Raw genomic sequence first — 25965 nt, 5'->3', positions numbered from 1 at the left:
GATGGGGTTTCCATGAATGCTCCCTCCTCCCCGCCCCCCTCCCTTGGAGAATAGTTGGGGAAGTCTTTGGAGCTGTGAAAGTCCAAACTACCATTGCTAATTCGTCTCCGGGGTCAGAGCACAAGACTTAAATAGTGGCCTTGGATTAAGCAGTAACCAAGTCCTACTTGGACTCAGCCTTCCCCGCAGCAAGCCTCAGTATTAAGTACACTGGGTGCTTAGATGGATACAAAGAGCTAGGCCTGGCCTTTACCTTGAAAGAACAGATAATGGACCAGATCAAAAAAAGTTTGCTACCACGAGTAAAAAGCACCCAGGGCCACCTTCAGGCATCTCCACCCTCAAATGCTTGCTTCTTGGAGGACCATTTTGCAGGGGCGAAGATAAAGGCCTGCCCTTAAGGTTGGGCCCCAGCAACGTCTCCTCTCTCAGTTCTTTGTTAGGAAGTTCGTACACACCCTCCTCCTCCGGTCTCCGACAGATACTCCCTAGCCTTCTAGAGACTTCTCACAGTATCTGCCCCTCTTCGTCAGGTAGGAGCCCCGGGGATGGGGGATGGGGAGGCTTATCTCCCGATCCCAAACTGCCTGCGAGGAGCGCATCCCCGGGGGAATACTTTTAACACACCCGTAACCCGAGGCAGAAGGAGAGGTCACCCGAAAGGGCAGCAAAGCGCTCTGGAGGTGCGGAGCGGGGAATTACGAATTCGCCCTCTCCGAACCCCCCCCAGCATCTTTCACTCTAACGGCCTACAGTCTCCTTTGTCCTCGCAGAGCGCCCCCCACGCGGCCTCCCACGCCCCCAGATCGCGTCCGACCCCTCAGGGTCTTCGCGCCCCGCCCCCAGCCCCCGGGGATCTGCGCACCGCGACGGTTGGCGGGGGCGCCCCGGGTGGCGCGGCCCGCCCACCTCCCCCGCCCCATCCCCATCCCCACCCCCCAGCTGCGTCTGCAGGTGGGGAGGTCCGCGGGCGCGCTGGGCGGGGCGGGGCGGGGTGGGGCGGGGCCGCCCCCAGCCCACCGCTGCCTCCCGCGCGCCAGTGCCCGCGCCAGCATGGAGCCCCCCACTGCCGCCGCCGCCGCCGCCGCCGCCGCCGCCGCCCCCCCGGACAGCGCCCAGCGGCCCGACGCCCCGGGCTGGCGCGGCTGCCTGCGAGGCCTGCGGGGCGCGCTGCCGCCCGACGTGCGACGCGAGGCGGCCGCGCTGGTGGCGCTCGCGGGCCCCGTGGTGAGTGCGCCCCCCCCCCGCCCCGACGGCGGCCCGGCCCCGGCGCTCCCGGAGCCTCCCCCCCCCCCCCCCCCGGGCCGGCGGGCGGGCGGGGTCGGTGTCAGCTCGTGCTGTCTTTCCTTTTCCCTCGGCAGTTCCTGGCGCAGCTGATGATCTTCCTCATCAGCGTCGTCAGTTCCATCTTCTGCGGGCATCTGGGCAAAGTGGAGCTGGACGCCGTTACGCTCGCGGTGTCGGTAGGTGTTCCGTTGCTTTCATCTTTTCTTTGGGGTCGACCCCGTGCTAAAGCCTCGGAATTTGCACTGTATTACACGGCTGCTGTCTTTCCTTGCAGAGTCGGACCTTGACCCAGGGGTACCTTGCTTTGCCTTATCTTTAGATTTGAAGGAAGATTGGGTCAGCTACTTAAGGAGGAGTTTCCGTCTTTGTAGCCATCCCGCCGTGGCCTAGCGGCCCGGGATTGCAAGGAATTGGTAGCAATGGTAGAAACTGTGCTGGTGAATCGAACAGCACCGCATTTTTTTTTTTTTCCCGTTATAAAATCAAACCAAAGAACTTAGAGGTGATGTAGGTTGTCTGCCATGACTCCGAATTACACAATTCATCATGGGCGCAGTATTTCACACTCGTAATAACGTGTCTCCCTGTGGGCCGTGGATTGAAATTGCACCTCCTTTGAAGTCTTCTGTCCCTGGGTTTTGGTTAGTGATGTGGTGGAAAGGTGCCTCCCTCTTGCGTCTCATCCAGGCTTTCAGAGAAAGTGAAAAACACTTCCAAGGTGGTGATGGCAAAGGTGGTCTCTCTCAGTCTTAGAAGTTGTCCCCTCCGTCCCCACCGGAGGTGCTTATATGCCCTAAGATTGTGGCGGGACCACAGAAGTTTCTCGTTTCAGCTTTATGGTTGGGATGGCTTCAGTATGTGGAATCAGACATTTTATTTACAGGTCTGTTATTGAGTGAACTAATTCAGGTGAAGGAATATTTCTGGTTCCTTTCAAAGTTTAGATGGGGCCTCTAGAAAGAGTCAAGAAAGCAGAGAAGCTTTAAATACAGGCTGTTTACTGTGTCCCCTGGAGACGATGAACTTGACCCCTCTCCCCACATAGGTCCATTGTAGCCCGAGACACCTTGTACTCCTGGTCATTCTTTTGGCTGTGAACAGATAGTAACAGTGGGTTACTATTGGAAACTTGAAGGGACACTTACTCTCTGTTTCTCTACAGGGCCCACATTTGGGGGTCTAACTTTTCCTATCACAGCTTCCAAACCTTTCTTTCCCCATGTCCTTTCTTAAAAATTTCTTTTAATTAATTTTTTTATGAGATATAATTGACATACAGGTATATAATGTAACAATTTGATATTTGTATATATTGTGAAAGAATCACCACAATAAATTTAGTTAACGTCTGTCACTCTACACGGATTTTTTTACATGTGATGAAATCTTTCTAATATTTACTCTTAGTAACTTTCAAATGTGCAATACAGTATTATTAATTATGGTCACTATGCTGTACATTGCATCCCCACATTTTACATATTTTGTAGGCCCCCCCCCAATCTCTGGTAATACCCAGTCTGCTCTCTGTCTCTATGAGTTCAGTTTTCCTTTGTTTAGATTCCACACGTGAGATTATATGGCATTTGCCTTTGACCGGCTTATTTCACTTAGCATAATGCCCTCAGTGTCCATCCATGTTGTTACAAATGGCAAGATTTCCTTCTTTTTTATGGCTGAATGATATTCCACTGTGCATGTGTACGCATGCACGTGCACATGGGTGTGGACCACATTTTTCTTTATCCATGCATCCATCAGTGGACACTTAGGTTGTTTCCAGATGTTGGCTTACGAATAATGCTGCAGCAAACATGGGGGTGCAGATATCTTTTTGAGTTAGTGTTTTCGTTTTCTTTGGTTAAATACCCAGGAGTGGGATTGTTGGATCATATGGTAGTTCTATTTTTAAGTTTTTGAGGAGCTTTCCTACTGTTTTCCCAAGTGGCTGCAACAGTTTGCATCCCCTCCAATAGCGCACAAGGGTTCCCCATCTTCTCCAACACTTGTTATTTCCTGTCACAGACCCTCACAGGTGTGCGGTGATAATTCCTTGTGGTTTTAATTTGCATTTCCCTGAGGATGAGTGATGTTGAGCCTCTTTTCTAGTATCCGTTGACTATCTGTGTGTTGTCTTTGGAAAGATTTCTATTCAGATCCTCTGCCCAGTTTCTAATCGGATTGTTTGGGGTTCTTTTGCTCTTGAGTTGGATGAGTTCTTCATCTATTTGTAGATGAACTCTTTATCAGATTCATGATTTGCAAATATTTTCTCCCATTCTGTAGGTTGGCTTTCCATTTTGTTGGTGGTTTCCTTTACCAGGTGCAAGCTTTTGCGTTTGGTGTAGTCCCGCTTGCTTGTTTTGGCTTCTGATTACCTTTGTTTTTGGTGTCAAATCCAAAGAATCATCGCCAAGACCAATGTCGAAGAGCTTACTGCCTGTGTTTTCTTCTAGGAGTTTAATCGCTTCAGGTCTTGTGTTCAGGCCTTTAATCCACTTTGAGTTATTTTTTTGTATATAGTGTAAGAATGTGGCCCAGTCCCATTCTTTGCGCTGTGGCTGTCCAGTTTTCCCAACACCCTTTATTGGATAGTCTGTCTTTTTGCAGTGCCTGTGTTTGGACATTCCCTCCAGATGTATCATCCTGTACTTCTCCCTGTCAGTGCTATCCAGTGGCCGGAAAAGGCGGTGTTCATCAAACTGCGTGCTCATCTCTTTGGGTGTGTGGGCCCCACCTCCCTCCATCTCACTGGCTTCCAGGACCCCCCAAATCCACTTCAGGACTCACACACTGCACATTTTCGTCCCTCAGCATGGACCCACGGTAGATGTTTTAAACTTTACTTTCCCACTAGCAACCTTTTATCCTGTCACTTCCCCACACCTCCTACCTGCCCTTTGACCTCGTGGGGTCTTCCCATGCCGTGGCCCCGCCATCTTCTCTCCTTCCCGGGATGGTGGGCCAGTCCATGCCTGACCTCCCCTCACCTGCCCTTCAACACCGGATCTCCATTACTCCCCTCTTCAAGACCAGCCTTCTGCCTGTGTTCCAGAACCATCCTTCCTCTTCCATTTCTTCTCTTTAATTGGTCCCTCTGCACTCTGATAATATGCAACTCTCTCCTTTTCTGTAAAAACCATCTTCAGCTGCCTGTCTCCCTGCCCAGCCCCCTGTCTGGCCTCTAGCCACTTATGCTCTTTGCCAAAAGTCTGTCTTACGTCTCCATTTCCTTTTGTCCCCATTGCAGCCTGGCCTGTATTTCTCTACCACTCTATTTAACGTACCCTGACTAATGTTGTGAGTGACACCCCTGTTCTCCCTTCTCTAGAGGCCTCTCCCTAACCTGGCCTCAGCATCTCCTGGCCTCCTGGGGACTCTGCCTCCTCTTTGCTTCCACTGCTAGTTCTCCTCGGTTCTCCTGCGCCCCTCTGACAGGCGTACCTCTGTCTCTTCCCCTCCTCCTCCTGTTCATTGGTGCCTCTCAAATTTGTGTCTCCCTCCTTGACCAAGGTGCCCCTGCCCGTGTCTAAGCGCCTCGGGATCTATTGGCTTGAATACGCCAGGATCCTCTCACACTCAGAAAATGTGTGAAGCCCTAGTGGCCATCCTCCCCGACAGTACCTAGACACTCCCCTCTGTTTTTACACCCCACCTCCCCATCGGCCAGCAAGCCCTGCTAACTTCATTTCCCGCCTTTCTTAAAATGACTCCTCTTCTTCTGTTTCCTGCTACCACCATCCTGGCCCAGCCTTCACCCTTCCTGCCAGCCCTGGGCCGCCCCTGCCCGGCCCTGATTCCCATCTCGTCCTCCTCCAGTCCCAGCCATAAAAAAAAAAAAATCAAGCCACTCCCCGGCTTAACCCCCTTCATTGGTCCCGTCACCAGACAGTGAAATCCAGGCATGGGGCATCCTGCCTGTGGGTGCCCACTGCATTCTTTGACTTGCATGTGAGGCTGGGGCGGATCCTTCTAGACGCGGCTTAGGGGCATCTGCAGAACGCTTTCCCGGAAGGGAAGCCCCAGGCAGGGCCTGTCCTTCGGGTGCTCTGCCACATTCTCTGTCTCTCTATGCCCTCCTGCTGATCTACCAGCTCATGTTAAGTTTTGCCAAGCCTGGTTCCTGGCATAGATCTGGCCCAAGCGGGTATTTCAGAGAAGTACGTAGCTCCGGGGCACTGTGAGCTGGGCCTCACCTGGGTACCTCCTGATCATCTTCCCAGTGCTGTTCCTTTATGCTTTTCCGTCCCAAGTCACCCGATGATAAGAGCATAAGAAGAGTTCCTACTATTTGAAGAAAAGGATTAATAGGTACAGAGGAACTAGAAACCTAAAATTCAGTCAATAGGCCTGAAAAGGGAATGTGGGAAGGTTGGTATATCCCAGAGAGAGGAATTTCTGTAGCTAAGGTCTGAGGTCAGGGGGTCTGTGCCTGTCCTTCCTTGGGCAGTGGGCGGTTAGACTGTGCTTTTAACCAGCTGTTAAACTGGAACTAATTGCTGAGACAACAGCAGGCCCAATATCAAGAAAACTATTCATGAAAGCCAGATACGTTTAAGAGTGTTTTGCCTTGTGAAAAATTCTGTACCTGGATTGAGAGGACTTACAAAAGTGTTTCTTTTTTATATATATATTTTTTAATTTAAAAGATTTTATTTACTTATCTGTGAGAGAGAGAGAGAGAGAGAAAGAGAACACGAGCAGGGGGAAGGGCAAGGGAGAAGCAGGCTCCTCGCTGAGCAGGGAGCCTGATGTGGGACTCGATTCCAGGACCCCGGGATCATGACCTGAGCTGAAGGCCGATGCTTAACTGACTGAGCCACCCAGGCGCCCCAAAGTGTTTGTTTCTTAAATAAAAGAACTTTAAAAAAAAAAAAATTTTTTTTTATTTTTTTAAAGTAACCTCTCCCCCGGACATGGGGCTCAAACTCACGATCCCGAGACCAAGAGTGACATGCTCCACCCACTGAGCTCACCAGGTGCCCCCCCCCCGCCCCGAGAACCGTGTTTCATGAAGAGTTTGAGTTGGTTTATAAAAATACCTTCAAGACAGAAGGGTAAATAATTAGCGGTAGGATAGGGTCAAAGAAACATGGATAGAAAAAGACTCAGCTGGGAGGGGTTCGCACGGGAGAAGCTACAGATGGCCCTCCGGACTCCCTGCCCTGGTAGTTTCCAGAAATTCCCAGCATGCCCCAGATGTTACTGAGCTATCTCTTCGGGGGAAGGATGGCCTTTCCTGATGTTGAGTCAGAGGAGTGTCTCTTGTAGCCTTGGGTGAAGTGGAGGACCGGCTGAGCATGCAGGCGGTCGTTTTTAGGGGGAAGGGATGATGTCTGAGCTCAGGGTTAGCAGCCCGTGACGGGAATCAAGGCAGGCTCTGACAACGGACTTGACCTGGGGAGACACTAGAAGCCATCGAGGAAGAGGAATAGCCGTGCTTTCCTTTCTTTTCCTGGAAGGCGGAGGCGTGTTTGGAGCTTTAGCCCCGACGCTGCCCTGGGCTGGCAGGCAGAGCACAGGGTGTCTTGGGTGTGGGCTCCTCCTACTGCTCCCTGGACCAGGGCCCAGGGGACTCACTCTGCATGTGGCCTGTCACCGACTCCCGGGGGGCTAGAGTCCGTGACCTTGGTCAGCCAAGAAGCTAACTCAGCGGGGGTTGACCTCCCTGCTAAATGTGAGACCGGGGATGAAAACGAGGGCCTCCAGCTCTCCCCAACCCCTGTCATTGCAAAACAGCACCTTGGGCTCTGACCCTTACCTGCAGGTTACCGTCTGTGCCCTTAATGGTCAGGGGCCCCGGGTGAGGCCGAAGCAAGAGGGTGACACAGAATGAGTCCCCGTTTCTCACTAGAGGATTGAAGCCTGGGGCCAGACTTCCCAGCCTCAGGCCACCAGCTGAATGAACGCAGCTTTCCGTGACTTGTTCAAGTGACCCATGAGATGGGAGTAGTGCTCATGACACCTCACATGGCAGGGGCCTGGGACGGGGCCTTCTTGTCGCATACGCTCAGTGCGGGTTTGTTGTCGTTATTATTAAATGCATGTCGCAGCCCAGGGGCATTGCTGTTAGGTATCAGTCACAACTTTTTCACATAGACGCTGTAACGGGTGCTGGGTTGAGAAAAATTAGGTTGTGAGCCACGCTGGTTGACTCGAAGTGATTGGGATCCGTTAGTCGGAGGCTTTAGTTGTGTTTACAGTCGACAGTGGAAGGCCTTCAGCGTGGGATCGCGGGGTGCTCCTTCGAGATCAGCTGCCTTACGTCACTCCTTGGTGTGGAGGGGCCTGCTGGCCTCGAGGCTGCCCCGGCCGGGCCCCGGGGTCCTGGCTGCAACTCTCTTGTTCCTTGCAGGTTGTGAATGTTACTGGGATTTCCGTGGGGACTGGCTTGGCCTCGGCTTGTGACACACTCATGTCTCAGGTGAGGCCCCTACCCCCCGCCCCCACACGCCTGTTGTGGTCAGTTCCCTTTCCTGTGGGACACAACGTAGGGGACTCTCCCCTCCGTGGCTTTTGTTGCCTCTTCTTTGTCAAATACCATGCTGCTGACGGCTGCAGATACAAGGAGGGTCGGCTTTCCTAATTGTGTCTTCGGGGCCTGTGTGCTCAGGTGGGGCTGGGTTTTCCTTCTTCTCTCCCGTTGTGATCTCTCCCACCCTAAAACTGTCCTCCCTCACCCGATGTTGAAGACTCACAGCTCCCTCTCCCACCCCCATGTCTCTCTCCCGAGGGCCAGGCTTGAATGTCGGTCACGTCCCAGACACCTCAAACTCAGCTCGACCAGAACTAAACTCGTCAGGCTTTCCCACCCGAACTGTTTCTCTCACAAGAATACACCACCCTCCGCTCAAATCAGAATCCTTCTTTATCTCCCATCTCCATGTGTAGCAGAGAATCTGCTCCTTTCTCTCCATCCTCATTGGCTGTCATGGGATTGGGAACTCTGGGTTGGTGTGCTAGCATAATCAGAGGTCAGATTCTGGTCCAGGCCTTTCACTCCTGGCTCCGTCTTCCATCTCACCCACCCGCTTTACAACCATAGTGGTTTCCCTACTAGGATCCGAGGTGCTTGGGGAGAAAGGCTTTCTCCCATTCAGTCTTTGGATCCCTGTGGTTCAGCCTTGTGCTTGCTATGTAGTGGGTACCCTGGAAGTTTGTTGAATGAGTGAGAGGAAAGCAGAGAAGCAAGCAGAGATGGGTAGATGGGTGGACAGATGGTTGGTTGGATAGATGGATGATGGATGGCCAGGTGGGTGGGTGGAGGGACAGATGGATGGTTAGATAGATGGTTGTGTGGATGGTTGGGTAGATGGATGATGGATGGACAGGTGGATAGATGTTTAGGTGGATGGTGGATGGGTGCTTGGGTAGATGGATGATGGATGGTTAAATAGATGGTTGGGTAGATGGATGATGCATGGATGGGTAGGTGGGTAGAGGGATGGATGGGTGGATAGATGGGTGGGTGGGTGGTAGATGGATGAGTGAATAGATGGATGATGGATAGATGGGTGGGTGGATGTATCAGATGAGTCCTGTCTTCAAACCCCAATGCCTGGGAGAGTGAGGACAGGGTTATATCCCAAGGAAGGAGCAGCACTCAGCGTATGTGGTGTCTTCTGAGCTGTTGCACTCAGCTCCCCGGCAGTTTGTGCATGAAGGTGTCCTAAGATAGTTTTTTCTTTTTTTTTTTTTTTTTTAAAGATTTTTTATTTATTTATCTGAGAGAGAGAATGAGAGACAGAGAGCATGAGAGGGGGAGGATCAGAGGGAGAAGCAGACTCCCCACTGAGCAGGGAGTCCGATGCGGGACTCGATCCCGGGACTCCAGGATCATGACCTGAGCCGAAGGCAGTTGCTTAACCAACTGAGCCACCCAGGCGCCCCGTCCTAAGATAGTTTTTATGGGCTAAGCTAAACATGGCTCTAAAGGATTTAATGTAATTTAGGCTAAAATTAGCTCTGGATCGGCATGGCATAGGATATGAATTGTTATTTTTATTTTTATTATTTATTTTATAAAATCTTTTTTTTTTTAAAGATTTTATTTATTTATTTGACAGAGAGAGACGCAGTGCGAGAGGGAACACAAGCAGGGGGAGTGGGAGAGGGAGAAGCAGGCTTCCCACGGAGTAGGGAGCCCGATGCGGGGCTCGATCCCAGGACCCTGGGATCATGACCTGAGCCGAAGGCAGACGCTTAACGACTGAGCCACCCAGGTGCCCCAGAATATGAATTTTTATTTTAAACTAGTTTTTTGTACCTTTTTGCACCATTTCTGTTATTTTTATTCATGTGGTTTAAAAAAAAAACAAAAAAGACTGTATGTTTAATTTATTGCCCCACCTAGCAACATCTAATGGACATCTTTCTGTATTAGTAAATATATTCCATAATAGTACATTGTTCCCTGGATTTTAAATAGCCTTTTAAAAAGATTGTAAAAAAAAAAATAAAAAATAAAATAAAATAAGAAGGTAGTTAAAAGTCAAGCACATATAGAAACTTCAGGTTACCTAGAAAAGTATTTGAAAAAGATGGGGGAAAAAATCACTAAAATTTAACCCTTCTGCGTTAACTCTATTAACTTCTCGGTGAATGTCCTCCAAATATTTCCATCTGTGTACGCTTACACACCAACACCATTCTAAAATCTATGTGGTTTTATTACGTTTTCCTCCCATTAAACCATGTGTTTTGGAGAACACATGGAGTGAAGTAGGTACACACTCTCGCTTTAATATCTGCATAATATCCTATGTCATTTATCTTGCCATGATTTTTATTTAATTTGTTTCCATTGCCTCTTTTTTTTTTTTTAAAGATTTTATTTATTTGACAGAGAGACACAGTGAGAGGGAACACAAGCAGGGAGAGTGGGAGAGGGAGAAGCAGGCTCCCTGCAGGGAGCCTGATGCGGGGCTCGATCCCAGGACCCTGGGATCATGACCTGAGCCGGAGGCAGGTGCTTAACTGACTGAGCCACCCAGGCGCCCTGTTTCCATTGCCTCTTGTACTGTGCTTTAAGGTTGATCCCTTTTTGGGTGTGGAAAGAGACGGTCATTCGGGTTACTTGAAGGAAAGGGAGCGTGAGAAAAGCTCCGCGAGGCCCAGACTCGGCCAAGGCCACTGTGGGGACGCGGCCCCTCAGCCTCGGTCGGGTCTGCTTCTGTCTGGGGCCTGCCCTGTCCTCCCCGGGTCCGCTCTCTGCTCCGCACTCTGGCTGCCTGGTGGCTGCTCACCTCTGGCTTCTGGACCCTCGTCCCTCTTAGACTTCAGCAGGTTCTGTCGTTTCCCTGCTGGGACCTCCCCGCTGACCCTGTCGCACTGTGGAGGCCGCTGGGCCTGCTGCCGGGCCCCTCCCCGGTCCCAGCCACGCGGGCCGCCCCGCCGGACCTCTCCCACATGGCTCTCAGCACACCTTAGCATTCTTTACCGTTGTTACGTTTCTTCTCTCAAGTCCTTTGGCGGCAAGAACCTAAGACGCGTGGGGATCATCCTTCAAAGAGGAATCCTCATCTTGGTGCTGTGTTGCTTTCCTTGCTGGGCCCTCTTCATCAACACGGAGCGCATCCTCCTGCTCTTGAAACAAGACCCCGAAGTCTCCAGGTCAGCAGCACCTCTTAATGTCAGAACCCCAGGTTCAGAGTAAGTCACTGTCTGGTCCTCTTACCCATGTGGACATGTTCAGCCGATTCCCTGGACTCGAACTCCGTGGCAAATGGAAGCTGTGATGTGCAGACCACAGGATAGAGGGCTGGTGGGGTCCACCTGACACGGGGTGACACAGTGACCTGGTGCCGTGCCCAAAGTGAAAAGCTACAAGACAAGAACGTAATACCCTTGGCCCGAGTCGACCTTTCCCAGAGTTCCTCCATTGTGGTGTTTTGCAAACGCACAGAGTATCTCTCTCCTCCCAGAGCAGAATAGGAACACAGTTGCCTTCACTTTTGTTTTTAGAGTTGGGGTTTTTTTAAACATACAATTCCAGCAAGCTCTCTGGGATCGTCTTCAGGGTACGTGGGATCCAGGGAGGCATCTCTCCTTTCCTAGAAGACCGTTCCTCTGGCTTTAGTGTGAGACACACCTACAGTCCTGACTCAAAACGTTTCTAAATTTTGCCCAACTTTCAGTTCATTTTGCTGTGTTCATTCTACCTTTTCTGCTAAGAAGGAGCTGAAAGATGTGAAGTCCGGCTTCCCTTTAGAAAGCAGACCCTCAGCAGGCCTGGTGTAGTGTTAATTTGGGTTGTAGAAAAGGTCTCTTGAGAGTGTTACTAAATTTCCCCATCTAAATTATTTTTAGTTTTAATTTTTAGAAAATACTGTATGGATTCAATTTGAAGAAATGGGACCAGCAATTGTTTGAATATTAACTGAAGGCTGTTTGTTGTTTATTTCAGGATAGCCCAGATTTATGTGATGATTTTTATTCCGGCTCTTCCTGTAAGTGTCAAGGGTATTCTTTTTTTTTTTTTTTTAGATATATTTATTTATTTATTAGAGAGAGAGAGAGAGAGAGAGAGAGAGAGAGAGAGAGCAGAGCGGGGGGAGGGGCAGAGAGAGAAGCAGGCTCCCGGATGAGCAGGGAGCCCGATGTGGGGCTCGATCCCAGGACCCCGGGATCATGACCTGAGCAGAAGGTAGGCGCCCAACCGACTGAGCCAGCCAGGCGCCCTGTGTTGCAATGTATGAAGCAGCTCATGAATGTGGTCATGTGTGTGCCTCCCTCCTTTGTTTTATCATAGTGCTGTTCCTGTGTACATTCAACAAGTATGTCTTGGACCTGCCATCCCTCCCTTACTGATTCTCAGAGCTTGTACCACTTTGAGGTCCCACAGCTTACACTGATCATGAGAAGAACTTTCCTTCCTTATGCCATGGTTACTTTCGATTGCAAATTAATCAGGGTGTTTCCGGGGCTCCCCTGGGATCTGGGGAAGGTACCCCCAGCTAGCACCCTGGGAGCCATTCAGATGTCAAAGGAGTGAGCGGTTCCTGCTTCAGCCAGTTAGAAGTCGACTTGTCTGTTCGTCGGGGAGTCCTTTCTGGAAAATTCCAAACAGTTAGCATCCTAGCATTGGTTGATGTGGCTCTGGTTCTCCAAATTTGAGGTCTCATCAAGAAGAAATACCTTCTTGAAAAACAGAACTGGCAGAAACTGTTGGAATTAGAATTATACTTTCATATTAACAAGAGGTTGTTTTTCTATTTCATCTTACAGGCAGCATTCCTGTTCCAGCTGCAGACGAGGTACTTACAAAGTCAGGTACAGATTCGTTTTCTATTTTTACTTCATGGTACTGGAAATGTATAATAAATATTCTTAGGGAGTTTTCCATGAAAGCAATTCACAATTTTTTTTCCTGGAATTCTACCCAGAGCTCCTTGTTGGGGAGACGTGACATCTCGTAGATGGATTTTGTCCAGCTCAGGAGACGCCCGTCTCCAGCTGTCAGATTCCTGCGCCCACCCTGGTGTTATGTGTAGTCCGCACGCTCCACCCCCTACCTCTTCCGTGAGCCACCTGCTTGCCTTCATGTGACTTCTGTCCACAGAAGCCGCTCTACTCTGATGGTGGCCAGCTCTGTTTAAACACATGGAGAATCCTAAAGAAAATGTTTATCCGAGGACCAGGGTAGAGTGGGCCACAGACCCAGAAGCAGCGAGGAGCTATGGCCCTGTAAAGCCCGGGGGGTTGGGTGGAACCTTCACCGCACGCCTGCTAGGGGCCCGGCCTGGGGGTGTTCTGTATGAGATGATTTCACGAACCCCCACTGCGGCCCTGTGGAGAAGTCACTTGGCCAAGAAGTGTCTCCCAAATGGTCTTCCCGTGACGCCGCATGCCAGGAACCGAGTTGCTGTGCATGCGATCCTTCCTTCTCTTCTCTCTCTGTGATATCACCTGGGGCCCAGCGGGTCATTCAGAAGCATTTACACACTGCTGGTTGGTTGGGTTTTACCAGTTTATTATCAAAGGATATGGCAAAGAATGCCGACGAACACCCAGACGGCGAGGTCTGTGGGAAAGGGGTGCCATTTTCCCAGCACGCCCTCATGTTCACCAACCTGGAAGCTCTCCGAACCCTGTGCTTTTGGGATTTTTATGGAGGTTCCCATCCAGGAGCCCACTGAGAGTCCCCTGATTACAACAAAAGGCACCCTTGTCACCCAAGACATTCCAAAGGATTTAGGAACTCCATGTCAAGAACCCGTGTTGAAAACCATGTATTAGAACAAAGGATTCCCCTAGTGCTTTTATCACTGGGGAAATTACCAGGGATTTAGGAGCTCTGTGCTGGGAACCGGGGGCGGGGCGGGGGCAGAGACCAATATGTATGTTTTCCGTTATTTCACACCACCTAACTGATTAGCTCTTGAAAATGCTATTTGTTTTCTTATTTGTCTGGGGATTTTAGGGCATCATCATGCCGCAAGTGATCACTGGGATTGCAGCGAACGTGATCAACGTGGGCATGAATGCCCTCCTGCTCTATGCCCTGGACCTCGGCGTGGTGTAAGTAGTGACCCTCTCATTCCCCAAATCCTGAGTGTCTGCTGTATGCTGGCTACAGTCCAGGGGCTGGGATACAGGGGAGTGAGGCAGCCCCGGAGGGCGCACTGAGAGATGCTCCATATGATAGGGCGGGGGCCGGTGCTCAGGGCACCGGGAGGGGCAGCCAGCCTAGGCTGTTGGAAGGAGTGAGAGGCTTAGTTGGGGGAGATGAGGGAGAATGCTGTGGAAGAAGTGATGTGTGAGCTGACACCTGCATGTCGGAGTGGAGTTAGCCCGAGGAGCCTGTGCAGATGGAGATGGGTGCCCCGAGCGAAGGCAGGAGGGCGGCAGAGGACTGTAGGGATTCTCCTGCTCTCTCTGAGTTGTAAGAAACTGAGCCAGTTCCATCTTTATGAAGCTTGAGAATAGGAGGGTCCCCCGTAGAAGGCAGTGTCAGATTGGACCTCTCACGGAGGCGCCATGCTGTTGGTCCATCCCTCGGTCGAACCTTCTGGTGCACTGGCCCAGAGCCAGTCTCCCTCACATGTGGCGGACGTGGTCCCACCAGCGCTTGGAGACCCAGCCCTGAGCCCTGGCAGTTTTTAGATGCTTTAGGGCAGCGTGGTTCTTTATAAATAAAAACTAGTTTAGTGGGTCATGATGGACACTTTAAAAAATGAGGTGTATTATGAATGAAATAAACTAAAATGAAATAGAATAGAATAGAAAATGAGAAGGTATGGGGGTATTTTCATGAGACGTTTGCTTCTGTGTGTGTGTGCTCCTGTGCGTACACATATTATTGTGGGTACCGGGTAGTGATAGGAAATTTATTTCTTACTGTTAGTTGCAGTAGGAAGCATATATATAAAAGCTATTAAGTAAAGGATAGTGGAGAGGTGGAATAAAAGAATAATGAATGAAAAAATGTTGGTAACATCTTCCTTATGCCAGGAAACTGAAAGAGGCTTTGGCTGTAAGAGTCGGCAGGCAGGTTTGCGAGCTGGTGACATCAACCCACATAAACGCCTGAGTAGGGGGTCCGGGTTTCCCCTTCAGGTGCACGTTACAGACCCTCTCTTCAAAGTTTCTTGAACAAAATAAATAAAAATCTTAAAAAAAAAAAGTTTCTTGAACAGATTTATGAAGGACAGTTTGGGGGTAGTTGGGTAAGAGGAGAAGAACCCATGGGAATGGATTGATCAGTGATAAAATTCAAGGATTGGTCAGAAGAGTAAAGTGAAAAAATAGACAGCAAGCAGTCCCGGGCTCTCTGTGCATCGTTTTATTTGTAGGGTAAAATGTCATCTGTCGAAGATGCTCTAAGGTTATCTTGTAATAGCAAACAAATTTATTATAATCCTGGGAAATAAAACAACTATGAACCTTAGACCAGTATTTTAAACACAGTAGCTGTGTTTTGATACTTTATGTAACTAATTATGTGTAAGAATTTATCCGATGGGTTATTTCAGGCTGTGAGGACAAAGAATGGTGACAGATGTTTATGTTCTTTCGTTTTTTGGGTTGACGAATAGTCACATTTGGCTCTTCCACAAAATTCAGTGTTGGTGGAAAGAAAACAAGTCCATCATAAGTGGGTGCTGTATCATTAAAAGATAGCCCACGGGTTCTAGGCTTTTCTAAAGACTGTGATTCTCTAATGAAGCCAAAGCTCTTCGGGGGTAGCCTGTTTCTTTGTACTTGGACGGAAGACACTCACAGGGAATGATCACGTTCTCTCCTTCAGAGGATCTGCCTGGGCAAACACCACTTCCCAGTTCCTCCTGTCTGCTCTTCTTTTCCTGTATGTGTGGTGGAAAAAAATCCACGTCGACACTTGGGGAGGTACGAGGACTTTGATTTCTTACATTTTGTTATTTATTACTCAGAAGGATGTAATTCTGGCTTGGGGAATTGTTTCCCCCCACAGAGAGTTGTTCTTTTTTTTTATTTTTAGATCTTTTGGAAAATTTAAAAATTACAGAAAATATTTAAAGTAGTGAAAATAAAAATTACAGGTCAATATGAGATTTTTTAAAGATTTTATATCTATGAAGGCAGCTTTTGGTCATAGAAAACTGTTGGCAGCTGTTGGGTTGTAAGAATTGATACTTAATGAATTAAAATTGTGGATACAAAAATCCTAACTGTTCTTTGTAATTTACCCTGCTATATTAAAGTGAAGTTGGATTAATGTCTTACCAACTCAAGTGAACAGATTGAACTCTCTTAAACAATCAGTACCACTTACAGGTTAGCTAAATTCCCTTAAATAGTTTAACATGCATTTGTAAATTTAGTAAAATGGGTTTCTTTTGTTTTGTTTTCTAATCTTTAAAATTGTGCTAAGGTATATCTCATGTAAAGCTTGCCGTCTTAACCATTTTAAGTGCTCTTCAGTACATTCATGATGTTGCGTAACCATCACCACCATCTATTTCAGAAACATTTCTATCACCCCAAACAGAAACCTTGTACCAGTTAAGCAATAACTCCCCGTTTTCCCTCCCTCCAGCCCCCGGTAATTCCAGTCTACTTTCTGTTGATCTTGTACCTTGAAACTTTGCTGGAGTCATTCATTAGCCCTAGCGGCTTTCTTGTAGATTCTTTGGGTGTTTCTACATACAGGATCATGCCATGTGTGGATAGAGATCGTTTTACTTCTTTCTTCCCAGTTTTGGTGCCTTTTATTTCTTTTCTTGATTCATCAGTCTGATAGAACTTCCAGCACAATGTTGAATAGAAGTAGCAAAAGCAAGCATCTTCGTCTTGTTTCTGATTTCAGGGGGAAAGTTTTCAGTCTTAGGCATTGATATGATACGTGTGGGATTTTTCATAGAAGCGCTTCATCAGGTTGAGAAAATTTCCTCTATTCCTAGTTTGTTGAGTGTTTCTGTTCGTAAAAGGCTGTTGGATTTTTTTTCTGCATTAACTGAGATGAACACTATTTGTTTTTCCCCCTTCGTTTTTTTAATGTGATGTATCGCATTGATTGGTGTTAGTCATTACTTGCATTTCTGGGATAAATCCCATTTGGTCACAGTGTACAATCCTTTGAATATGCTGCTGGGTGTAGTTTGCCAGTATTTTGTTGAGGATTTTTACATCCATATTCATAAGGGATATTGCTCTGTGGTTTTCTTTTCTTGGGTTGTCTTAATCTGGCCTTGGTAGCAGGGGATGCTGGCCTCATAGAACGAGGCCATGAGTTCAGTAGTGTTACTTACTCTTCTCTTTTTTGGATGCGGTGGAGAAAGATTGGTGTCAGTTCTTCAGATGTTTGCTTTAATTCACCAGTGAAGCCCTAGGTCATGGACTTTTCTCTGTTGGGAAATTTTCATGGCCTATTCAATCCCTTTTTAAAGATTTGTTGAGATTTTCTATTTCTCTTGGGTCAGTTTAGGTGATTCCCGTGTTTCTTTGAATTTTGTCATGTCATCTAGTTATCTAACTTGTTTCCATACAGTTGTTCCTAGTACTCTCTTAAAATCCTTTTTATTAATGTGAAGTTGGTAGTAACGTCCCCACTGTTACATTGGATTTCAGTTATTTGAGTCTTCGCTCTTTTTCTCTTGGTCAGTTTAGCTAAAGTGTTGTCAATTTCGTTGATCTGTTTTGGTTTTTTTTTCCCCAAAGAAACAATTTTTGGTTTCTTCTGTTATTTTTCTGTTCTGTATTTCATTTATCTCTGCTTTAATCTTCAGTATTTATGTTCTTCTAGCTTTGGGTTTCATTTGCTCTTTTTCTGTTTTGAAACTCAATGTGTAAGATTAGTTTTATCAATTTGAGAGCTTCTCTCTTTTTTGACGTTAGGCATTTACAGCTATAAATTTCTGTTGGAGTGCTCCTTTGCTGCATCTCATCTGGTGTGTTATGTATTTGTTTTCTTTTGTTTCAGAGTATTTGCTGATTTCCCGTGGGTTTTTTTTTTTAAAGATTATTTACTTATTTATCTGACAGAGAGATAGCAAGAGAGAGAGCACAAGCAGGGGGAGTGGGAGAGGGAGAAGCAGGCTTCCCGCTGAGCAAGGAGCCTGATGTGGGGGCTTGATCCCAGGACCCTCTCTGGCCTCGTAAAAAGAGTTTGGAAGTTTTCTTTACATTCCGATTTTTTGAAACAGCTTCAGAAGAATAGGTATTAATTCTTCTTTAAATGTTTGGTAGAATTCCCCTGGGAATCCATCTGGCCCTGGGCTCTTGTGTGTTGGGAGATTTTTTATTACGGCTTCAATTTCCTTGCTGGTGATGCGTCTGTTCAGGTTTTCTTTTTCTTCCTGGTTCAGTTTTGGTAGTTTATACGTGTCTAGGAATGCATCCATTTCTTCCAGATTGTCTAATTTGTTGGCATGTAGTTGCTCATAATATGTTCTTACAATTGTTTGTATTTCTTTGGTGTTGGTTGTGATCTCCCCTCTTTCATTCACAATTTTATTTATTTGGGTCCTTTCTCTTTTTGATAAGTCTCGCCAGGGGGTTATCAATCTTATTAATTCTTTCAAAGAATCAGCTCCTAGTTTCGTTGATCTGTTCTGCTGTTGTTTTGGTTTCTATTTGATTGATTTCTGCTCTAATCTTTATTATTTCTCTTCTCTTGCTGGGTTTAGGCTTTATTTGCCGTTCTTTCTCCAGCTCCTTTAGGTGTAGGGTTAGGTTGTGTATGCGAGGCCTTTCTTATTTGTTAAGAAAGGCTTGTAGTGCTATATACTTTCCTCTTAGGACTGCCTTTGCTGCATCCCAAAGATTTTGAACAGTTGTGTTTTCATTTTCACTTGTTCCCATGAATTTTTAAAAATTCTTCTTTAATTTTCTGGTTGACCCATTCATTCTTTAGTAGGATGCTCTTTAGCCTCCATGTATTTGAGTCCTTTCCAAATTTCCTCTTATGATTGAGTTCCAGTTTCAAAGCATTGCGGTCCGAAAATGTGCAGGGAATGATCCCAATCTTTGGGTACCGGTTGAGACCTGATTTGTGACCCAGAATGTGATGTATTCTGGAGAATGTTCCATGTGCACTCAAGAAGAATGTGTATTCTGTTGCTTTGGGATGGAATGTTCTGAATATATCTGTGAAGTCCATCTGGTCCAGTGTGTCATTCAAAGCCCTTATTTCCTTGTTGATCTTCTGCTTAGATGATCTGTCCCTTTCAGTGAGGGGGCTGTTAAAGTCCCCTACTATTATTGTATTATTATGGATGTGTTTCTTTGATTTTGTTATTAATTGGCTTGTATAATTGACTGCTCCCATGTTAGGGGCATAAACATTTACAATTGTTAGATCTTCTTGTTGGATAGACCCTTTAATTATGATATAGTGTCCTTCCTCATCACTTATTAGTCTTTGGTTTAAAAGCTAATCTGTCTGATATAAGGATTGCCACCCCAGCTTTCTTTTGATGTCCATTAGCCTGCTAAAGAGTTTTCCACCCCCTCATTTTCAACCTGGAGGTGTCTTTGGGTCTAAAATGAGTCTCTTGCAGACAGCATATCGATAGGTCTTGCTTTTTATCCAATCAGATACCCTGTGTCTTTTGATTGGAGGCATTTAGCCCATTTACATTCAAAGTAACTATTGAAAGATATGAATTTAATGCCACTGTATTGCCTGTAAGGTGACTGTTACCGTGTATTGTCTCTGTTCCTTTCTGGTCTATGTTGCTTTTGTGCTCTTTGCTTAGAGGACCCCTTTCAATATTTCTTGTAGGGCTGGTTTGATGATCACAAATTCTTTTAGTTTCTGTTTGTCCTGGAGGTTTTTTTTTGTTTTGTTTTTTGTTTTTTATTACTCCTTCTATTTGGAATGACATCCTAGCTGGATAAAGTATTCTTGGCTGCATATTTTTCTCATTTAGCACCCTGAATATATCATGCCAGTCCTTTCTGGCCTGTCAGGTCTCCGTGGATAGGTCTGCTGCCAGTCTTATATATTTCTACCCTTGTAGGATACAGAGCTCTTGTCTTGAGCTGCTTTCAGGACTTTCTCTTTGTCTCTGAGATTTGCAAATTTCACTATTATATGTTGGGGTGTTGACCTATTTGTATTTTGATTTTGAGGGGGGTTCTCTGTGCCTCCTGGATTTTGATGCCTGTTTCCTTCCCCAGATTAGGGAAGTTCTCTGCTATAATTTGCTCCAATATACCTTCTGCCCCTCTCTCTCTTTCCTCTTCTTCTGGGATCCCAGTTATTCTAATATTGTTTTGCTTTATGGTATCATTTATTTCTCGAATTCTCCCCTTGTAGTTGTTTATCTTTTTCTCAGCTTCTTTATTCTCTATCGTTTGGTCTTCTATATCACTAATTCTCCCTTCTGCCTCATTTATCCTAGCAGTTAGAGGCTCCCATTTTTGATTGCATCTTATTAATAGCCTTTTTGATTTCAACTTGGTTAGATTTTAGTTCTTTGATTTCTCCAGAAAGGGATTCTCTAGTGTCTTCTATGCTTTTTTCAAGCCCAGCTAGTATCTTTATAATCAGTATTCTGAACTCTAGTTCCGACATCTTACTAATGTCCATATTGATTAGGTCCCTGGCAGTCGGTACTGCCTCTTGTTCTCTTTTTTGAGGTGAGTTTTTCCGTCTTGTCATTCTGTTCAGAGAAGAATAAATGAACGAGAGAACAGAATACTAAAATGGCAACAACGACCCCAGAGAAATATACACTAAACAAATCAGAAGAGACCTGAAACCAGGGGGAAAAAAAAAAGAAAAAAGAGAATATAATCAGACAGGTGAGCAGAATAGAGCAATACACTGGATTCTGTGTATATTTTGGTCTGTTTTTTAGAAAACTAGATCCCAAAATGGTAAAGAAAGACAAACTTATACATAGAAAGATAAAATCAAATACATTGAAAAGATAGAATGTAACTGTAAAGACGAAAATTTAAAAAGCCTTTCACAGGGACGCCTGGGTGGCTCAGTCGGTTAAATGTCTGCCTCCAGCTCGGGTCATGATCTCAGAGTCCTGGGATTGAGTCCCATGTCAGGCTCTTTGCTCAGTGGAGAAGCCTGCTTCTTCCTCTGCCCCTCTCCCTACTCGTGCTCTCTCTCTCTGATAAATAAATAAAATCTTAAAAAAAAAAAGTGTTTAAAAAAAAGCCTTTAAGAAAACAAAAAAAAAAGAAGAAAAAACAACAACATAAAAGAGAATATGATCAGACAAGTGAATAGAACAAAGCCAAACATTAGATTTGGGGTAGATTTTGGTCTGTTAGAAGAAAGTGCATCCCAAATTTGTAAAAAAAGAAAAACAAACACACACACAAAAATAAATTAAATACAATGAAGTGTAAAAATGAAAATTAGAAAAGATTTTAAAAAAGAGTTGATAAAATAAGAAACTGGTTGAAAAAGGAAAGAAAAAAAATACTAACTTTGAAAGACTAAAGAATCATGGGAAAAAAGCCATGGATTCTATGTGCATTATTCCCCCAGTGCTGGAGTTCTGCCGTTCTCATTGATCAGTAGACTTGGTCTTGGCCGGCTGTTCTCGATGATTTTCTGGGGGAGGGGCCTGTTGCCGTGGTTCCCAAATGTCTTTGCCAGAGGCGGAATTGCCCCGCCCTTGCCCGGTCCGGGCTAAGTGATCTGCTCGGGTTTGCTCTCGGGAGCTTTTGTTCCCTGCAAGCTTTCCGTGCAGCTTTGGAGGCCGAGAGTGAAAATGTTGGCCTCCCAATCTCCGCCCGGGAGGAGCTGAGAACTCGGGGCCCCACTCCTCAGTGAGCCCCCAGAGAAAAGCTGTCAGTCACTCCCATCTGCCCAGTCTCCGGCCGCACTCCGTGCTCACCTGGCCTGTGACCGTGCGTTTCTATCTCTGGCACCCGACCCCGTGTGGAGTCTCCAAACTCAGCAGATCCCCGCGGTGCGCTCCCGCCCCTCTCCTCCCGGGGGAGGAAGGGGAGTCTCCCCAGATCTGCCGCTTGTTGGGTCCCTGCTGGAGGAGCAGTGGCCCGACTGTGCCGCGGATCCCAGTTTATGGCAACCCCGAGCTGAGAGCCCGCGCCTGGGCTCTGTCTCTGCAGCCGGCTTCCCTGCTCCGATACCTGGGAGCTCTGCCGCACTCAGGCACCCCTGGTCTTTCTGTGACCCCGAGGGTCCTGAGACTACACTGTCCCAGTGAGGGTTCCACCCCCCGCTTAGCCACTGGAGCGACGTCCCTCATCGGAGCCGACTTCTAGAAGTTCTGATTTTGTGCTCCGCGGCTCTATCACTTGCCAGAAGCGGCGGACGGAGGCTCAGACCCCCGCAGTCTAGCTTCCCAAATATCGCCTCGGATTCCCTTCTCTACACGTCCTACCTTTCAGAAAGTGGTTGCTTTTCTGTTCAGAGAGTTGCTGCTGTTCTTTTCTTCAATCTCCTGTTGAGTTCGTAGGTGTTCAGAATGGTTTGATCCCTATCTAGCTCAATTCCTGGGACCAGATGAAATATAGGTCTCCTACTTCTCTGCCATGTTCCTCTTGTTGGTTGGTTCTTCATGTTGTTCTCCCATCAAGCCTTCACCTCTAAATTTGGGGGGATGGGGTGGGGCCCCAGACCCTCTCTTCTGCTCCTGGGACCCAATAAGGTGAGTGGCAAGATGGCTGTTGGTGTCTTTCTTTTTTCTTATGTACAAAAACTCCTCAGTGTTTTTCAGTGCCTTCTTCCCCTCCCCCTTCTCTCCCTCTCGTGTCCTGGACCTTAGATCCAAAGCATTGAGTTTCTCACATTCAAATTCATGGCACACATATGCCATTGTGTCTTACGGGGCCCTTCTCCCATTTTAGAGTGTTTTCTGCCTCCATTTCACAATTCCCACCCTCCTCTCTGAAGGCACCCTCTCTGTGCTTAATATATGTCTTTTGATTTGCATCTTTGAAAAATGCAAAGTGGTTTTTTTGGGCCTTCTGTATGTTTATATTTGCCTAATAGTATTATAGTTTAGATTTCTTTTCTCCCCCCCATAAATTGTTTTCATTTGGCACGGAGATTGGCAAACGACCCCACCGACCCAATGCAGCCACAGCTTGTTTCTGTAACTAAAGTTTGGTTGGAACACGGCCGCCCCAAGTCACTTGCACATTGCCTGTTGCTATTCCCTCATTGCTACAGTGGCAGAGACCATCTGGCCTGCAACGCTGAAAATATTTGCTATTTGGCCCTTTACGGAAAAAGTTTATTGACCTCTCTGACTTAGCACAATATTCTGTTGTTTTAAGTCATAGTGAAATATACATAAAATTTACGGTGTTCACCATTTTTAAGCGTGTAGTTAAGTAGTGTGAGGGACATTCACACTGTAGGGCCACCATCACCAGCATTCATCTCACAGAACTTTTTCATACCGCAAAACTGGAATTCTGTCCCCATTAAAGAGAAACTCCCGTTCCCCCTCCTTCCGTCCCATGGCAACCACCGTTCCATCATTCTCCTTTCTGTGTCCGACTTTGACTCCCCCAGATACCTCATATAAGTGGAATTATATACAGTATTTGTCTTTATGTGTCATAGCATAGTGTCCTCAGGCTTCATCCTTGTTGTAGCACCTGTCAGACCCTCCTTCCTGTTTTAAGGCTGAATCATACTCCATCGTATGTCTGTATCGCGTTCTGCATATCCACTTATCTGTCGATGAACATCTGGGCTGCTTCCACCTCTTGGCTTTTATGAATAATACTGCTGTGAATGTGGGTGTGCAGATACCAGCAGACCTGGAGGTCATGCTTTCAAGTCTTTTTATGTATACTCAGAGGTGATATTCCAGATCATATGATACTTTTATTTTTAATTTTTTGAGGAACCACCACACTTTCTTTCTGTAGTGGCTGCACCACTTTAGATTACCCCCAATAGTGCACAAGGGTTACAGTTTATCCACATCCTCACCAAGACATGTTATTTTTTGTTTCTTTTTTAAAGAAGTCATTCTAATGGGTGTGAGATACCATCTTTTTTTTTTTAATTTTTTTATTGTTATGTTAATCCCCATACGAGATATCATCTTATTATGATTTTGATCTGCATTTCCCTAATGATTAGTGATGTTGAGCATTCTTTCATGTGCTTGTTGGCTATTTGTGTATCTTCTTTAGAGAAATGTGTATTCAAGTCCTTTGCTCATTTTTTAATTGGATTGTTTGTTGTCGTTCTTTGTATATTCTTGTTATTATGATATCCAGATAATCCTTACCAGATATATGATTTGCAAATATTTTTTCCCGTTCCGTGGGCTGCCAGATTCTGTTCTGTTGATTGTGTCCTTGGATGCACAGAAGTTTTAAATTTTGATGTAGTTGGAAGGATTTGTTTTTACATTAGTTGCCTGTGAGCAGTAGATTTTCAGATCTAACCATATTGCCATATATGCATCTGGTGTTCTACTTTTAACTGTAATACGCATTGATCATAGTTTGCTTCTCTAGCTTCCCAGTGATGATCTCTTTGATGCCCCCAGTAGCCCACAACCACAACCTGCCTCAGTGAACAGCCTACATGTGTTCTTACAGAGCTCTCTGAAAGTCTCTCTGCCACTTACACCCAGGTGTGAATTGTGTGGGTGGGAGGGCATATACATACTTCAGTTTCACTACGTATTGCCAGCCCTATTCCCACCATCTCGAACTCTGGTCTTATTTGACCTCTTTAAGTGTATTATTTTTCTGGACAACTATGGTTACTGCCAGTCTCTGGCCATTTGGAGGAGGCAGGCATGTGAAATAGAATTGTTGGCATCAGAGACTGCTGCAAGGTAAAAGCTGTTTTCTTTCTTCCCTGTTCTCCAGGTTGGACTTGGGACTGTTTGCAGGAATGGGGCTCCTACATCCAGCTGGCTATTCCCAGTATGTTCATGGTGTGCATTGAGTGGTGGACCTTTGAGATCGGAACTTTCCTTGCAGGTTTGTCAACAATCCAGTAGAAATCCCAGAACAGCCTGGCCACTCTTGTCTCCAGAGTTCTCAAGAGACATAGGCCTTACTTCTCCTTCCTTTCCATTGTGTCAAGCGCTCATGGAAGTTTCAACATAGGTTTAAATCCTTGTTTGACCGTAAGCGTATTCAAGTTGAGTGGGGCTTAGGTTGGCCTCACTGCCCTTCACTTTATAGGTATGGAAAGGGAGGCCGCAGTTAAAAGGTTTGGCAAGGTCATGGGGAGGGAGAACAGAAACCCGAATCTGGGTCTCCTGACTCACTCAGACCCTCTGCTTCTGCTGACTTTTGCTAGGCATCGTGCAAGTGTTTAAACCATTTACAAACACAGAGTGACTGATTTGGTTCTATCAGCTATAATAATTTCGGTCATAGGTATTTACCTTACCCATCTTATTGCTAGTAAAGTAATAGAGGAAATAATAGAGATGATAATGATTGATGTTACAGTTTCTGGGGACAGTTGAATACTCCAGTAGTCCCACCACGTCTATACAGAGTTCCATACCCTCCGTTCTTCCCCTCCCACATTGTGACCCTACAGCTCCCCAAGCAATTACCTGCAACTCTAGGAGCCCCGTGGTTTTCTACTTTAAACCTGACGTTTTGTTCCTTGGTGGAACAGGGGCTTATGGGTTGAACCTGTATCAGGTCTTAGCTGCCCTAGTTCTTGGAAGCTTTCTGGAAGTGGACATCTGGGGCTCTCCTCAGCACAGCCTGGATAGTGAATTGTGCCATTGGGTTATGCTTCTGGGACCAATCCTGGCTTCTTTTTAAATTCTTTTTTTTTTTTTTAAGATTTATTTATTTGAGAGAGTAAGAGAGAGCATGTGAGCAAGTCGGGGGGAGGGGCAGAGGGAGAGAGCCTTCAAGCAGACTCCTGCGGTGCTCAGTATCACGACCCTGAGATCATGACCTGAGCGGAAACCAAGAGGTGGACACCTAACCAACTGAGCTATCCAAACACCCTCTCGCTTCTTTTAAATTAAGATATATTCTAGTTTCCTAAGGAAAATGTTTGCTTTAGCCCACTTTCTAAGATGTGTTTTATGTGTGTCTGTGCCAACATTTCAGGACTGATTAGTGTGACAGAGCTTGGGGCCCAGGCCATCATTTACGAACTGGCCTCTGCAGCCTACATGGTAAGAACCTAAGGGGTGAGACCCAGCACCTTCTCTGCATAAACTCTGCTGGGCCATTGTCACTCATCCATTCAGCCCACCATCCCATGCCATGCGCTGAGGAGAGAGGAGAGGTAGACAGCAGGAGGGGGGGGGG

At 46.6% G+C, this 25965-nt stretch overlaps 1 protein-coding gene across 1 annotated transcript in view; it reads left to right on the top strand.

The window, feature by feature from the left end:
* The first annotated feature begins 1357 nt into the window (after positions 1-1357).
* LOC118523708 (multidrug and toxin extrusion protein 2) overlaps positions 1358-25965 on the top strand; it is a 53612-nt gene continuing 29004 nt past the window's right edge. The window contains exons 1-9 of the mRNA XM_078067995.1: positions 1358-1463; positions 7643-7711; positions 10751-10899; positions 11693-11735; positions 12514-12558; positions 13709-13806; positions 15536-15633; positions 24544-24657; positions 25762-25829. Coding sequence (XP_077924121.1) covers positions 1377-1463; positions 7643-7711; positions 10751-10899; positions 11693-11735; positions 12514-12558; positions 13709-13806; positions 15536-15633; positions 24544-24657; positions 25762-25829 — 771 coding nt within the window. The 5' untranslated portion in view covers positions 1358-1376. The remainder of the gene's footprint in view (positions 1464-7642; positions 7712-10750; positions 10900-11692; positions 11736-12513; positions 12559-13708; positions 13807-15535; positions 15634-24543; positions 24658-25761; positions 25830-25965) is intronic.

Source organism: Halichoerus grypus, chromosome 2 (genome assembly GCF_964656455.1).
Source record: "Halichoerus grypus chromosome 2, mHalGry1.hap1.1, whole genome shotgun sequence".
NCBI lineage: Eukaryota > Metazoa > Chordata > Mammalia > Carnivora > Phocidae > Halichoerus > Halichoerus grypus.
Note: the sequence above shows the minus strand (reverse complement) of the source record. Positions and strands in the feature narration are given on the sequence as shown.